At 40.9% G+C, this 15008-nt stretch overlaps 1 protein-coding gene across 2 annotated transcripts in view; it reads left to right on the top strand.

Annotated features, from left to right (window-relative positions):
* Positions 1 to 15008, top strand: part of LAPTM4B (lysosomal protein transmembrane 4 beta) — a 68439-nt gene that overhangs the window by 39457 nt on the left and 13974 nt on the right. For both annotated transcript variants that reach the window (XM_059901735.1, XM_059901736.1), the window contains exons 3-6: positions 174 to 247; positions 611 to 733; positions 4932 to 5030; positions 10003 to 10098. In XM_059901735.1, coding sequence (XP_059757718.1) covers positions 174 to 247; positions 611 to 733; positions 4932 to 5030; positions 10003 to 10098 — 392 coding nt within the window. The remainder of the gene's footprint in view (positions 1 to 173; positions 248 to 610; positions 734 to 4931; positions 5031 to 10002; positions 10099 to 15008) is intronic.

Genomic DNA, 15008 nt, shown 5'->3' with positions numbered 1-15008 from the left:
CATTAACAATCATCGACTCAGACTCCAAAGGAACTCTGGTGGTTAACTTAGTATAAAGTTCCTGTCTATAATTGGTTTATAAACAAAATGCCTTTGAGGAGTGACTTTAAAATATGTTAAAACAGTGGAGCTACTACTGATTTTCTTTCTTTTTTTAAAAAACTTTTTTGCAGACATGTGCATTGCTATCGCAATTTCTCTTCTCATGATCTTGATCTGTGCAATGGCTACTTACGGAGCATACAAGGTAAGCAGCTTAGAAATAAGGTCCTGGCCCTTTTCCTTGGTCCCTTACACATGTAATCTATGCAGCTATCTGTAAGAAGTAAGGAATGATTGTTCTCAGTTTCCTGTAAGAATCTTTAAAAGTTTAAATCTCTTGCTAATGTTACGTGGAAAACCAATGTTACAGTCTCAGAAGTGTTCACTGAGGCTTGTTGGTTGACTGCTTTTGTTTGGTTTAGCAAGTGGCCATCGTGACCTGCTTTAATGAATTTCTACTCCTCCGTTTCCCTTCAGATTAAGAAAAGATTTCTCTGAATTCAGAAACATAATGTTTTGTAATATTGAACATATTAAATATTAACATCCTGTCCTGTCTTATGTTTAGCAACACGCGGCCTGGATCATCCCGTTCTTCTGTTACCAGATCTTTGATTTTGCCCTGAACGCCTTGGTTGCAGTCACTGTGCTTGTTTATCCAAACTCCATCCAGGAATACATACGACAGCTGGTACGTGACCTTTATAATTACTATGTCTCGGGACTTCCTTGGTTGCACAGTGGTTAAGAGTCTGCCTGCCAATGCAGGGGACACGGGTTCGAGCCCTGGTCTGGGAAGATCCCACATGCCACAGAGCAACTAGGCCCGTGAGCCACAACTACTGAGCCTGTGCCCTAGAGTCGTAAGCCACAGCTGCTGAGACCGCGTGCCACGGCTGCTGAAGCCCACGCGCCGGGAGCCCATGCTCCGCAACAAGAGAGGCCACCGCGATGAGAGGCCCGCGCACCGCAACAGAGTAGCCCCCGCTTGCAACGAAAGAAAAGCCCGTGCACAGCAATGGAGACCCAATGCAGCCAAAAAATAAAATAAATAAATTTATAAAAAAATAATAATAATAATAATTACTATGTCTCTTCGTGAGGGAGACCTGGTTAGGATAGAAATATAAAAGATGTAGAGATAAACATACACATACTAATTTGTGGTGTTTTAACTTGCATCTGAGTTACTGATTAGAGATTTTTGAATAAAGATAAGATTTTTTTATCTCTTAGAATGCTTTTTGGGAAAACATAACCCCCTGAGGTAGATAAGTCGGTGATGATGGTATTAGAGGTGCCTACCTAATTTACAAGCTGCTTACTAATTGTCTTATTTTTGTAAAATGCAATTTGCTCAATTATCAGCAGAGGATAACCTTTTGCCTCTGCTGTGTATGGGAAAAGTGGAACTCTACTATGTACTGTTTCCCAGACTTATTTGACCATAGAACCCCTTTCTTCTTCAAACTTCTTTTTTTTTTTAATTAATTAATTTATTTATTTATTTTTGGTTGAGTTGGGTCTTCGTTGCTGCGCGCGGGCTTTGTCTAGTTGTGGCGAGCGGGGGCTACTCTTTGTTGCGGTGCGCGGGTTTCTCATTGCGGTTGCTTCTCTTGTCGCGGAGCACGGGCTGTAAGCATGCGGGCTTCAGTAGTTGTGGCTCGCGGGCTCTAGAGCGCAGGCTCAGTAGTTGTGACGCACGGGCTTAGTTGCTCCGCGGCATGTGGGATCTTCTCAGACCAGGGCTCGAACCCGTGTCCCCTGCATAAGCAGGCGGATTCTTAACCACTGCGCCACCAGGGAATCCCCAAACTTCTTCCTGGTGCTGGTTTTCTACAATATTAAATGTCCTTTGTGACCATATGAGTGAATATTGGTGGCTGTCTATTAAGAAGCTCATGGAGGGTGTGAGATTGGAATACTTCTGTGCCTTCACATTTTTTAATCTTTGTGTTTTAAATTATGTACCTTAAAATGTAATTTCTTCAAAATCTTAGAATGCTTTAAATGGAGAGAATAGAACGTTCAGTCTTTGGTTTTCATAGTAGTTTCTGAGGACTTCCCTGGGTGGCGCAGTGGTTAAGAATCTGCCTGCCAATGCAGGAGACACGGGTTCGAGCCCTGGTCCGGGAAGATTCCACATGCCACAGAGCAACTAAGCCCGTGCGCCACAACTACTGAGCCTGTGCTCTAGAGCCTGCAAGCCACAACTACTGAGCTCACATGCCACAACTACTGAAGCCCGCGCGCCTAGAGCCCGTGCTCCGCAACAAATGAAGCCACCACAGTGAGAAGCCCACATACCGCCACAAAGAGTAGCCCCCGCTCGCCACAACTAGAGAAAAAGCCCCTGCGCAGCAACGAAGACCCAATGCAGCGAAAAATAAATAAATAAATAAATAAATAAATAAAATATTTCCTTTAAAAAGAAAATAGTTTCTGAGCATGGGGGAAGGAACAGGGTTTTTCTGGGATGGAGCTACAGACTGGGGGTTTGATGTGATAATGGAGGTCAAGAAGTTCAGTGGAAAAGAGGGATGGAGGGGATGATGGAGCCAGGGACGAAGTGTGGCCCCAGGAGTTTGTGATCTTTTGGCAGTCTGCCCAGGTCACGTGACTAGTACTCAACAGACCTAGTATGAAAAGCCTCCAGTGTGTTGCTCCTCAAAAGTATTAGGTTGTCATTGCCATAAGAAATAGCTTCTTTTTGTTTCTTAGAAACAGATCTATGTTTTCGTAGAGTGTAGTGTCAAGAAAACTTTGGTGTTATTTCCCATGTGCTAATTTTATGTTATTATCTCTTGTGATAACAGCTAAGTGTTTCTGCATGAGGGGGTTTATATGTGATGAACAGGTTGTAGAACTACCTCTGTCTTTAAGGACTTGAATTTTACTCTGTAATAATGATCTGGCACTGAGCTCCTAAAATCATCCTGGAATTGTGGAGGAAACACGATCTCGACAGAGCCCGTCATGTGGGGGGGCTGGGAGAGGGTGGTATGGAGTGAGGGGACACCAAGGCAAGTCACATGACAGTCCTGACTACCTGAAGAGTATATTGTGTGCTGCATCCCATGTATTTGGAGATTGATAAGGAGGAGAAAGGCTAATGTGCAGGCCAGCGTTTAGAACACTCAGGATACTATACCAAGACTTCCTGTTCCACCCGCATTGTTCAGTCACTCTGTACCCAGTTGTAAAGTCATAATATTGGTGGTGGTCACAATAATCCTCATATCAGTTTAAAAACTCACTGTCTACTTTTATGTATAATTATAAACCAAATAATACAAGTAGGCATCTTCTGCACATTCGACTTGAAGATCAGTCTGGGCTGGAAGAGCGAGGCCTGCAGGTTATCACAGCGCCTAAGAGACGGCACTGAAAGGGGACATTAAATTTCCACTGATATTGCCCCTCCTGTTGACAAGTTGAGATACACAGTGAATCTGGGGAGGCTTGTCTGAGAAGGCTGCTAGAGAGCGCCACTTAATCCTAGTGCCGTTTCTTTTTATGTGGAGTCTTGTAAAACACAGTTAAAATAAGTTATGTGTGTGTTTTTATAGGTCTTAACTGGATGTAGAAACCACGTTCACTTTTCTGGGAGAAAGATCTTTGTGGAAAGGCTCATATATTTCCACTGTAATAGCGGTTGTTTTTTTTTTTTTTTCCATATTCCTGGAAACAATATGATTCTGTGTTGGTCTTATAAATAACATCAGTTTGTGTTATTTTTGCCCTTTGAGATCAGTACTACCGACAGCCTTTTTAGGCTCCAAGGGCAGGGGCCAGTTTGATGTGCTGATCACAAAAAGTGACTTAGATTTTATTACTTAGGTATTTTGCCAGAGTGAAAGGAGACTCTGAAAACCACTAGGTGAGGCTCAACCTGGGGAGGCGGAGCCAAGCACATGAGTCACGAGTTTTCTCCTTTGTTATGTCTGGGAACACTGCTCATGTGGGATCCAAACACACAGTAGTGGGTGATGAGGAGAGACGAAGGGTGACCGCACACGGGGCTGCCTTCTATGCACGCTGTGTAAGCCGTTTACAATGAGAGCTTCGATCAGTGCTGCTCACGAGACTCACGCTGACATCCTGTCATTCCCGTGACCCATAGTAGCAGATTTCAGTCCTCCTAAAAGGGTTTCTTTTGACCTGGTAGTTAATCATTATGGTCAGATGGTAGGACTTGTGTGTTGTTTTTTTTTTTTTAATTCAAGTACAGTTGATTTACAATGTTGTGTTCATTTCTGCTGTACAGCCAAGTGATTGTTATACATGTATATACATATTCTTTTTCATACTCTTTTTCGATTATTATCACAGGATATTGAATATAGTTCCCTGTGCTATACAGTAGGACCTTGTTTATCCATTCTATATAATAGTTTTGATTTTTAAAAAATGCTGTAAATACCTACTAATATAAAGGTTTTGTTCTTTGAGAAGTCGCATCAGCAAAAATGCTCTATATTAAGAAGGCACTATTTTAATAGGGTTCTCCCCCTTGCCCTCCACAAGCCCATTAGAATGGTCCAGAATTTGCAGAAAACCCAAATTTTGAGGTGTTGTAAAGACCATTGACTTCTAACTTTCTATATGGTTGGAGGGCAGAGTTAGGTCTTTACGTCTCATGAATCTTCCACTGAATTTTCTTTTTGAGAGTTACTGCCTGAATTAAGAAGAGGCTAGCCTCTCCCCATCACACTGTTTATAGCTTTTTCATTAGTAGAGGTAGACTAGAAATGTTGTAGTGTCCTTAAATAATAACTATCTATATGCTTTAATTAATTGCTTTCTGATAAGCACATCTGGTTACTGCTTATGGAATAGAATCCTGGATCATTAATGAGATTTGCTAATGAGGTACTTTTCTTTTGTAGCCTCCTGATTTTCCTTACAAAGATGATATCATGTCAGTGAATCCTACCTGTTTGGTCCTTATTATTCTTCTGTTTATCAGCATTATCTTGACTTTTAAGGTAAGCATGAAGATTTTACTTATGGTCCAAATATTATTAAATGCATTCATGAATGCTAAAGAAGTAAGCAAACTTCCGTTAGTTTGTTATCTTGTTTTAGTTTTCTGAACTGCTTTTTGAATTCCTCACAATTCTGTTCCTTCTCTTATCTATATGAGAGAGATAGACACTAACCAGACTTCCACAGGGCAGCCCAAGGTTCTTCTAAAATCTGTTTGGATGGAAATAAATTAATATAATGGTGTACATTTATGTGGTGTGTATTAAGTACCATAACATCCATTACAAGTCTCTGTATACATTCTTTTGTAATTTGTGGGGTTTTTCCCTAAATATTTATTTATTTATTTATTTATTATATTTGGTTGCAACAGGCGGGCTCCTTACTTGCGGCTCGCCTGGCTCCTTAGTTGCAGCAGGCAGGCTCCTTAGTTGTGGCATGTGAACTCTTAGTTGCGGCATGCATGTGGGATCTAGTGTCCTGACCAGGGATCAAACCCGGGCCCCCTGCATTGGGAGCGTGGAGTCTTACCCACTGGACCACCAGGGAAGTCCCTGTAATTTGTTTTTAAAAATGTAATCGGGGGCTTCCCTGGTGGCGCAGTGGTTAAGAATCTGCCTGCTAATGCAGGGGACACGGGTTCGCGCCCTGGTCTGGGAAGATCCCACACGCGCCCTGGTCTGGGAAGATCCCACATGCCGCGGAGCAACTAGGCCCATGAGCCACAACTACTGAGCCTGCGCGTCTGGAGCCTGTGCTCCGCAACAAGAGAGGCCGCGATAATGAGAGGCCCGCGCACCGCGATGAAGAGTAGCCCCCGCTTGCCGCAACTAGAGAAAGCCCTAGCACAGAAACGAAGACCCAACATAGCAATCAATAAATAAAATCTTAAAAAAAAAAATGTAATCGATTTTGAACATAATTCTGTAACAGTCTATTATGAATTTATCATTTTTATAAATTAGTTATTGTCGGACATTGGGATAGTTCCTACTTTTTCACTTATAAATAGTAAGGCAATGAGTATATTAAATTAAATACATCTTTTGTATACTTATACATTTATTTCCTCAAGATCTATTTCTTGAAATTAGAGGGTATGCGTAATTTGAAGGTTTTTGATAGTTTGTCAGATTGATCTCCCCTAAAGTTGAATGCCTTAACACTCCCATCCGCCACGTTTCCGTCACCCTCATCCGTTGAGTGCTATTTTTCATCTTTGTAAACCTAATAATAAAAACATCATTATAATTTGTGCTTGTGTGCTAGTAATAAGTAGAAAATTCTCAAGTTAGACCTTGAACTTTTAATTCTTAACATCTTTCGTTGTCTTTATTTTGGCATAAAACTACCGAATTCTTTAAAAACCAAGCCTTGGTGAGTTTTGAAGAAGCTGCATTTAGGGAGAAAAGTCATTTTAAATGGTAATGTGTTGAAGAGGAGTAGAAAGAAAATGATTCATTGAAAGTCACTGAGGTCTGCATTGCCCTCCATACAACATACTCTGCATGGCTTGTTACTGCATGTGTGGCTTAGTGGTCAAGGATTTGGGTGAATTTTATACACGGATGTTGAGGCTTCCTGCCCCTGCAGCTCCTACCTCAACACCCCAACTTCCTGGCTTCTCAGTCAGACCACCAGCTGTGTGGAGAGTGGGCAGAGCCACTGGCAAAAGGCTTCAGACCCTCAAATCCCACTCACTGCAGTTTGCCACTCAAGGGTAGACTCCCCTTTAGCTTCTGCCTGTTTTGGGCCCTTCAGCCCTGCCTTCAAATAGAGTCTGTGTGTCTGTGTGTGTCTATTCCAGATTTTATCATTTTTACCCGGAAAGAAGGTTAGTCTGACCAAGCTACCCTGTGCCATTACCCAGAAGCTGGACCCTCCCACTGCTCTCAAAAAAGGCATTTTAACTGTGTAGGCATTTACATCTTTATTGGAAATGCTTACTTGAGATTTTGAGTCAGAGGACCTAGATCTACCTTGTGTCACTGCCATATAGCTATGTGACCAGGGCCTTGGTTTCTTCATTTACTAAATAACAGTAATAGCTAAGAAAACATTGTGAAGGGTGACTGTGAGGTTAATTGAGCTAATGGATAGGAAGATGCTTCATTCATTTATTTATTCAGTAAATATTTACTGATGGTCTCCTGTGTGCCGGGCCGTGTTGTAGCTGCTAGGGTTTGGTGGTGAATAAGAAAAATCCTTGCCCTGTCTGTGGTGCTTTTATCAACTGCAAACTATATTATTTATCATAATGATCTAATAAAAGGCATCATGTAGAGTGTTCACAGCACTGTCTCCAACCTGTGCGTAATGTGTTACTATTTCATTATTTATGTATCTATCTCTACTAACCAGATTCCATTTCCTTGAGAACATAGACCCTGCCTTCATTTTTCTATCCCTTGTGGAGACTCAGTAATTATTAGTTTAAACAAATATGAACACATATATGTGTTGCAGTTTCACATACCAGTTTACCTGATTAGTAGCTCTCACAACCTAAATTCACTGTTACTCTTTAATAAGTTTTATCACTCGTGGTTCCCCAGGAACCCAGATCACAACATGTGTCAGTTTTGCTCTGTCCTTAGTTGGTAAAGGGAACAGCGCTTACCACCTAGCTCTTCAAGTAGATGACGGATGTACTCTTGTCAGTGCAAGTCTATTTGGGAAATATACCAAATATTTAATTTATTCAAGATTACAGAAATGTCAAATAGGAAATAAGGTCATTGAAATAAGTTTAGAGACAACAGGCCAGGTTTTTCTCCCATCAGAGTGTTTAGTGAGTGAACGCTCCTGGCGTTGCAGGGGGCATTCAAGAATGCTGGCTGGGCGTACGGGGCCCCAGACACTGGGTATTTCCCCTCCGCAGTTTAACCTTCAGTTATAGATTTGTCATTTTGGAGGCCTCACGTCGGAAAGAATTCTTGTCTTAAAAGAACCTTCTATTCACTGCTAAAATAATGGATGACTGGTTAGTCTTCTTACATAGTACACAACAGAATATGTCCAAGCATTCCGTTTTTATTTGTATTAAAATTCTCAATGAGTCCAGTGTGTTTTTGTTTGTTTGTTTTAATAGAGAAGCAAGAGCGTTGTTGAGTAAACTGAAGATTTGAGTAAATTCAACATATTGTTCAAGAAAAATGCCCTTTCCATCTCTTTCTCATTGTTGATCTCTGGTTTCAGATTATTGCCATTCAGAAAACACTTCACTAAAATAGCATTATGCATTTTCGTATTAACATTATCACAGAAAGTCTCACTGTAGGAAATAATCACCAAGTATGAATGCAGCTAAAGACAGCATTCTGAGTACACAACAGAGCATTTACCTCACTCTTCTGAAAAGTGTTGACAAGCACTCCTTTTGTTGTTAAATGTCTTCTTTTTTATAAAACAACTTTGAGATATAATTCGCATATCATAAAGTTCTCCCATTTAAGTGTACAACCTAGTGGTTTTTAGTATATTCATGGAGTTGTATAAACACAGCTCTGTGGTTAAACAATGTAATTTTAGAACACTTTTACCATATGACATTTGCCCTTACCCCCATCCCCTGGTAACCACTAATCTATTTTCTGTCTCTATGGATTTGCCCCTTCTGGACATATCATATATATGGAATCATATAATATGTGGTCCTTTGTGACTGGTTTCTTTGACATTTCCAAGGTTCATCCATGCCATAGCAAGTTATCAGAACTTCCTTTTTATTGCTGAATTATATTCCATTGTATGAATATACCATACAATGGAATATTTTGTTTGTCTATCCAGTCCTAAGTTGACAGACATTTGGATTGTTTTTACTCTTTTGCTATTACAAATAATGTTGCTGTGAACATTTGTGCACAAGTTTTTGTGTGGACATATGTTTTCATTTCTCTTGGGTATATACCTTGGAGTGGAGTCACCGGGTCACATTTAACTATTTATTTGTTTGTTTGTTTGTTTATTTATGGCTGTGTTGGGTCTTCATTTGTGGTGCAGTGGCTTCTCTTGTTGCGGAGCACGGGCTCTAGGCGCATGGGCTCTAGAGCGCAGGCTCAGTAGTTGTGGCACACGGGCTTAGTTGCTCCGCGGCATGTGGGATCTTCCTAGACCAGGGATCAAACCCGTGTCCCCTGCATTGGCAGGTGGATTCTTAGCCACTGCGCCACCAAGGAAGTCCCCACATTTAACTGTTTAACCTTTTGAGGGACTTCCAGACTGTTTTGTAAAGCAACACCATTTTACATTCCCACCAGCAATGTAGGAGGGCTCCGTTTTTTCCACATCTTTAACCTTTTAATCAAAGAATTTCAAAGCTAGAAAGGGGCTTTGAAATCATTTTGTTTTAATCTGATTACACATGATTGGAATGAAAGTACAAAGACTTCGTATTTTAAACATCTCCCATGAGCTCATGCTTTATTTCCAGCATGTCTTTAGTCTGGACCTTAATTTTAATTATCTTCTGTGGATATTTCATTGTGAAAATGGAAATGTTTTAGTGAATTGTACTGATCACAGAGCAAATTAATGTGCTGTGAACCTTTTTTTAAAAAAAAAGTTGACTTGTATTATAAAATCATATATAATGATATAGAATAACGATCCGAAAGATCCAGAGTTAAAGTGTGATGAGAATCGGCTAACGAATTGATTGTTCTTTGGGGGCAGTAAATGTTTGCGGTGATTGCTCCTTTCAACTTCCTTTTCTTGGAAATTCTCTTTCTCCTTTCAGCCCCACCCTTCCCCATCACCTTCTGCGTAGTAAGGCTACAGTATCACCCTTGGCCAGAAAGCTACTATATCCAACATTTGTAATTTTAAAGGCTTTTTGGTTTAGTAGCGTTAATGTGCGTTTAAAATTTGTATAAATGAACATTTTGCAATATGGCGTTATCCATGATGATATTATAAATTGTCTGAACTTTGAAAATTAAATCTCTAACAGTCACTACTTACTTACAGGGTTACTTGATTAGCTGTGTTTGGAACTGCTACCGATACATCAATGGCAGGAACTCCTCCGACGTCCTGGTTTATGTTACCAGCAATGACACTACGGTAGGTGTGATGTCACTTCACGTGGAGATCTCCACACATCCGCTATATGATGGCTTCTAAATGCTTCTAGTGTTTGCTGCTTTTTTACTGTTGTTGAAACATATTCATGAGCTGCTGAGTCATCAAAGGATTCATAGTTGAATGAAATGTGTTTTGTTTTCCTTACAGGACATTAAAACCTAGTTGGCTCAAGTCTGGTTCATTTAAAAAAATATTACAAATAGATAATATATGTGCCTCTCCACATTTACGTATCTTTTTTTTTTTGGCTGAGTGGCATGTGGGATCTTAGTTCCCCGACCAGGGATTGAACCCATGCCCCCTGCATTGGAAGCACGGAGTCTTAACCACTGGACCACCAGGGAAGTCCCAACATTTACGTATCTTAAACTTGCATTATTAAAAAACCATGGTAGGGCCTCCTTGGTGGCGCAGTGGTTAAGAATCCGCCTGCCAATGCAGGGGACATGGGTTCGAGCCCTGGTCCGGGAAGATGCCACATGCCATGGAGCAGCTAAGCCCATGCGCCGCAACTACTGAGCCTATGCTCTAGAGCCCGCGAGCCACAACTACTGAAGCCCGCGTGCCTAGAGCCTGTGCTCTGCATCAAGAGAAGCCACCACATTGAGAAGACCGTGTACTACAAAGAAGAGTAGCCCCTGCTTACCACAACTAGAGAAAGCCCGCGCTCAGCAACGAAGACCCAGTGCAGCCAAAAATAAAGAAATAAATTTATTTTTTAAAAAAAAACATGGTAGGTAATTCGAGGTATCAATTCTGCATAGTTTGACTATACTATCTCACTTGACATGTGAAATTAAACTTAAAAATATGATTTTAAAGGTAGAGAGATAAGAATGGCAGAGATTACTGTATCTTTAAAACTTGTCCCACATATGAAAGCCTTAGTAAAAGAATTTAGATGATCTGTGTTCTGCCACTAGTTGTTCATACTTAAATTTTTTAAACCTATCAATCAAATACGATTTTGAGAAACATGCCTTCACTGGAAGACTCCTCAAAATCATTTGTCCTTTATGTAACTATCTTGCCTGGCTCGTGGTAAAAGTACAAGTCCTCTAGGTACTAACCTCCCTGTGTCTCCGTCACCACGTGTGATGCTCAGTACAAGTAAGTGCTCGAGGAGTGGTTAATGGAAAGGATGGGTGACATGAGCCTGTGGGGTGGGTCCAGGTGGATAGGATTGGAGGGGACAGAATGGACAGGACAGATGAAAGTATAAATATAAATGGTGTGTCTGTTCTAAACTAGGATGGAGTTTTATATTTGGTTTTGTTTTTTAAATTGTGGTGACTTGCTTACTCTGTGGCCTTACTGAAATAATTTAGTCTGCCCCTGACTTGACTTCCCTGTGTATAAAATGGGGATAAAACAACTTCAGACTTTATACTAAATACACAGGTGCAAGCTGATATCACTGAGATCTCTGTGGGATTTCTGAGAGAAAGCGTGTTATATGTGAACAGTTTTCCTAAGTCCTCAGCAAGGAATCATTGGTTTGAATCAGCAGTGGTTTAAGAGGAGGCTCTGCCACGATCATATGCACAAACCCAGCGTGCCCAGATGCTGAGGGGGCCCTATGGGGGACCTGCAGAATCCTTTGCACTGATCACAGTAGACACATCCTGCCTACTAACCCTTCAGAGAATTCCTCTTGGGTCAGTACATCTCTTTAAAGAAATAACTGTTCACAATTACTATAATTTTGATAAAATTACTGGCGTAAAGAATTTTTTCCTTCTCTCTGAGTTTCTGAGTATGAGTTATCTATCAGTATCTTTCTGTTTTTTCTTTAAAAAGAGACATCTCAGAGTACTTTTATTGTCCTGCTGAACTAATGAAAAGTCTAAAAAGTTTGAGATTTTTAGTTTTGAGGAACAGTAAAACTGCTAAACAAGCAAGGTATGTTAGAGCCCCATCCTAAATATTATGCATGTGTGGGACTTACAAAACTACCATCTTTGAAAAGTATCTCAGAGAAGATAATGCCCATATTGCACGTGTTTGTTTGGATATACTTCGGGTGGTTGTTTTTTCATTGCTTTCTGAAGGGTTATGTGTATTTTTAGTAGAAGCAAGGTGGAAGGGCTGGGTACACGTTGTATAAATACACCTGAAATCAAAGGATATTCTGAAATTTGTAAAAATTAGGGTGCTTAGAGAATTTAAGAATCATGAGTGAGTCCCTAAAATGCATCCAGCTAGCTTTTTAGAGGAAGTTTTATTTTCCGCCCTTTGAAAGATTCAAAATTAGGTATGGATAGCAGGTAAGCTGTATTTAGGCTAACGTACACTCAAAAATAGTTGTACTTTCCAGCTGGACATCCTAGCTCTTCTAATAATAGACCTTTCTTCAGAAAGGCTTCCAGCTTGGCAGTAGTTTGTAGTAACTAGGGTTTGGGACCGTGGACTAGTGCCAACTGTGATTGTTTCCTTGTGTGTTGACAGAAGGTCCTGGGGAATTGCTTGATGATCATTATTATTGGTCATTATCTTCTCGGTCATTCTGTATCAACTTGACATTTTTAAGATAAGGAAACTGATGATATGTTTCTACTTTCTAAAAGTTCACAGTGAACCTTTTTTTCCTTTTTAAAACAAAGAATGGTATTCCTGGGGAAGGGAGTTTTATCATTTCTCATAGCTTGCACAGATAGTCCACTTCAAAATAGGGATAGATCACCACCTGAAGTCTCTGCTTTCTGGCAGCGTTCTTAAAGATTGTTTTTTAAAAAATAGGGCTTCCCCGGTGGCGCAGTGGTTAAGAATCCGCCTGCCAATGCAGGGGACACGGGTTTGATCACTGGTCCAGGAAGATCCCACATGCCACGGAGCATCTAAGCCCGTGCGCCACAACTACTGAGCCTGCACTCTAGAGCCTGTGAGCCCTGGCTGCTGAGCCCACGCGCCACCACTACTGAAGCCTGAGTGCAAGTCGGTGCTCCACAATAAGAGAAGCCACCGCAATGAGAAGCCTGCACACCACAATGAAGAGTAGCCCCCACCTGACACAACTAGAGAAAGCCCACGCGCAACATCGAAGACCCAACGCAGCCAAAAATAAATAAATAAATTTTTAAAAAATAATGGTATTGTGGATATTTTCCTAAAGAGTACTTACTATATCTAAAATAATAATTCCTTAATATAAAATATCCAATGAGTGTTTAGATTTTCAGTCGACTCATGTTAATTTTCCTAGCAGTTTATTTGAAACAGGATCTGTGGGTCAGTATGCATTTTAAGACTTTGTAATTTTTTTAAAGAAACAACTGGCCCACAAACTAGATTTTACTGATTGCATACCTATAATATAGATCTCTGTATTTCCAGTAAATTAGTAGTTGGATCTAAACACTTCCTATATTTATATTCCCATTTTCCTTTTTTGTAAGATTGCTTTATAGTTGATTATTTTTCTTCCATCAGGAGGCAGGTGATGTCTGGTTGATTCTTTCTGGGATGTCAGCAACCACTGATATCATCAATTCATTAGGAATTGCAATATGATGACATGCTATCATTTTTCATTTATTAGCTGGAATATTTGTATAAAGAGAAACTTTCCCTCGTGTAGTATTTAGTTACCCAGTGGTACTTGGGACAATGATAAATATATATGCTTTTGTTCTCTTTATCAGTTTTCAAAATGACAAGTTGGTCCATCATTCTCTAGTGATGACCAGTGAGGGTTTTTTGTTTTTTTTTTTTTAAGTAATAAATGAACTAATGAAAAGAGGCCTATTATTAGAAGAGCTGGGGATGTTCCGTTGAAAAGTACAGCTTTTTTTTTTTTTTTTTTTTTTTTAATTTATATATTTTTGGCTGTGTTGGGTCTTCGTTTCTGTGCGAGGGCTTTCTCTAGTTGCGGCAAGTGGGGGCCACTCTTCATTGCGGTGCGCGGGCCTCTCATTATCGCAGCCTCTCTTGTTGCGGAGCGCAGGCTCAGTAATTGTGGCTCACGGGCCTAGTTGCTCCGCGGCATGTGGGATCTTCCCAGACCAGGGCTCGAACCTGTGTCCCCTGCATTGGCAGGCAGATTCTCAACCACTGCGCCACCGGGGAAGCCCACGGGGGCCACTCTTCATCGCGGTGCGCGGGCCTCTCACCGTCGCGGCCTCTCTTGTTGCGGAGCACAGGCTCCAGACGTGCAGGCTCAGTAGTTGTGGCTCACGGGCCCAGTTGCTCCGCGGCATGTGGGATCTTCCCAGACCAGGGTCAACCCGTGTCCCCTGCATTGGCAGGCGGATTCTCAACCACTGCGCCACCAGGGAAGCCCAGTACAGCTATTTTGATTAATTTTATCAGTAAGCCTAAATAAAATTTACCTACTATTCCATACCTATTTTAAGACTTTCTAAGGGGAAAACCAAAATCTTCCTCTAAACAGCTACAACATAGCTAACATCCTTATGAGTGTCCTAATGATGCCATCTTTGCCCAGTTGGAGCCTCTTCAAGTTGGCATCTGCATCTTTTTACACAACTCTGATAGTGTGATCGCTTCCTTGCTGTTCTGGGTTCATCTTGTTCATATCCTGTTCCACACCTGGAATCAGCTATTTCTCCAAGGACCCCTGCTTCCTTTCAGTAGAGACCATAATCTGTATTTCTAGGGTTGGAGAACAGATTTTTTTTTTTAAAGAGGGCTCTGCATATTTAAAGGTCGTTTTGACTAGTACTAAAGGAGTTCAAGAACTAAAGGAGTTCTAATTAAAAAAAAAAAAATACTGGAGCCTCACTCTGAGATCCTAAGTGGGGGCTGGAATGATCTAGTTCTGTCATTTTCCCTGGTCTCTGTAGCTATATTAAGATCCTCATAGTGTGTCATCATGTATGTTTCTCTTTTGTCCATGTCTTTATTGGGAATCCACACGGACACGTTGTGTC

Source organism: Balaenoptera ricei, chromosome 17 (assembly GCF_028023285.1).
Source record: "Balaenoptera ricei isolate mBalRic1 chromosome 17, mBalRic1.hap2, whole genome shotgun sequence".
Taxonomy (NCBI): domain Eukaryota; kingdom Metazoa; phylum Chordata; class Mammalia; order Artiodactyla; family Balaenopteridae; genus Balaenoptera; species Balaenoptera ricei.
Note: the sequence above shows the minus strand (reverse complement) of the source record. Positions and strands in the feature narration are given on the sequence as shown.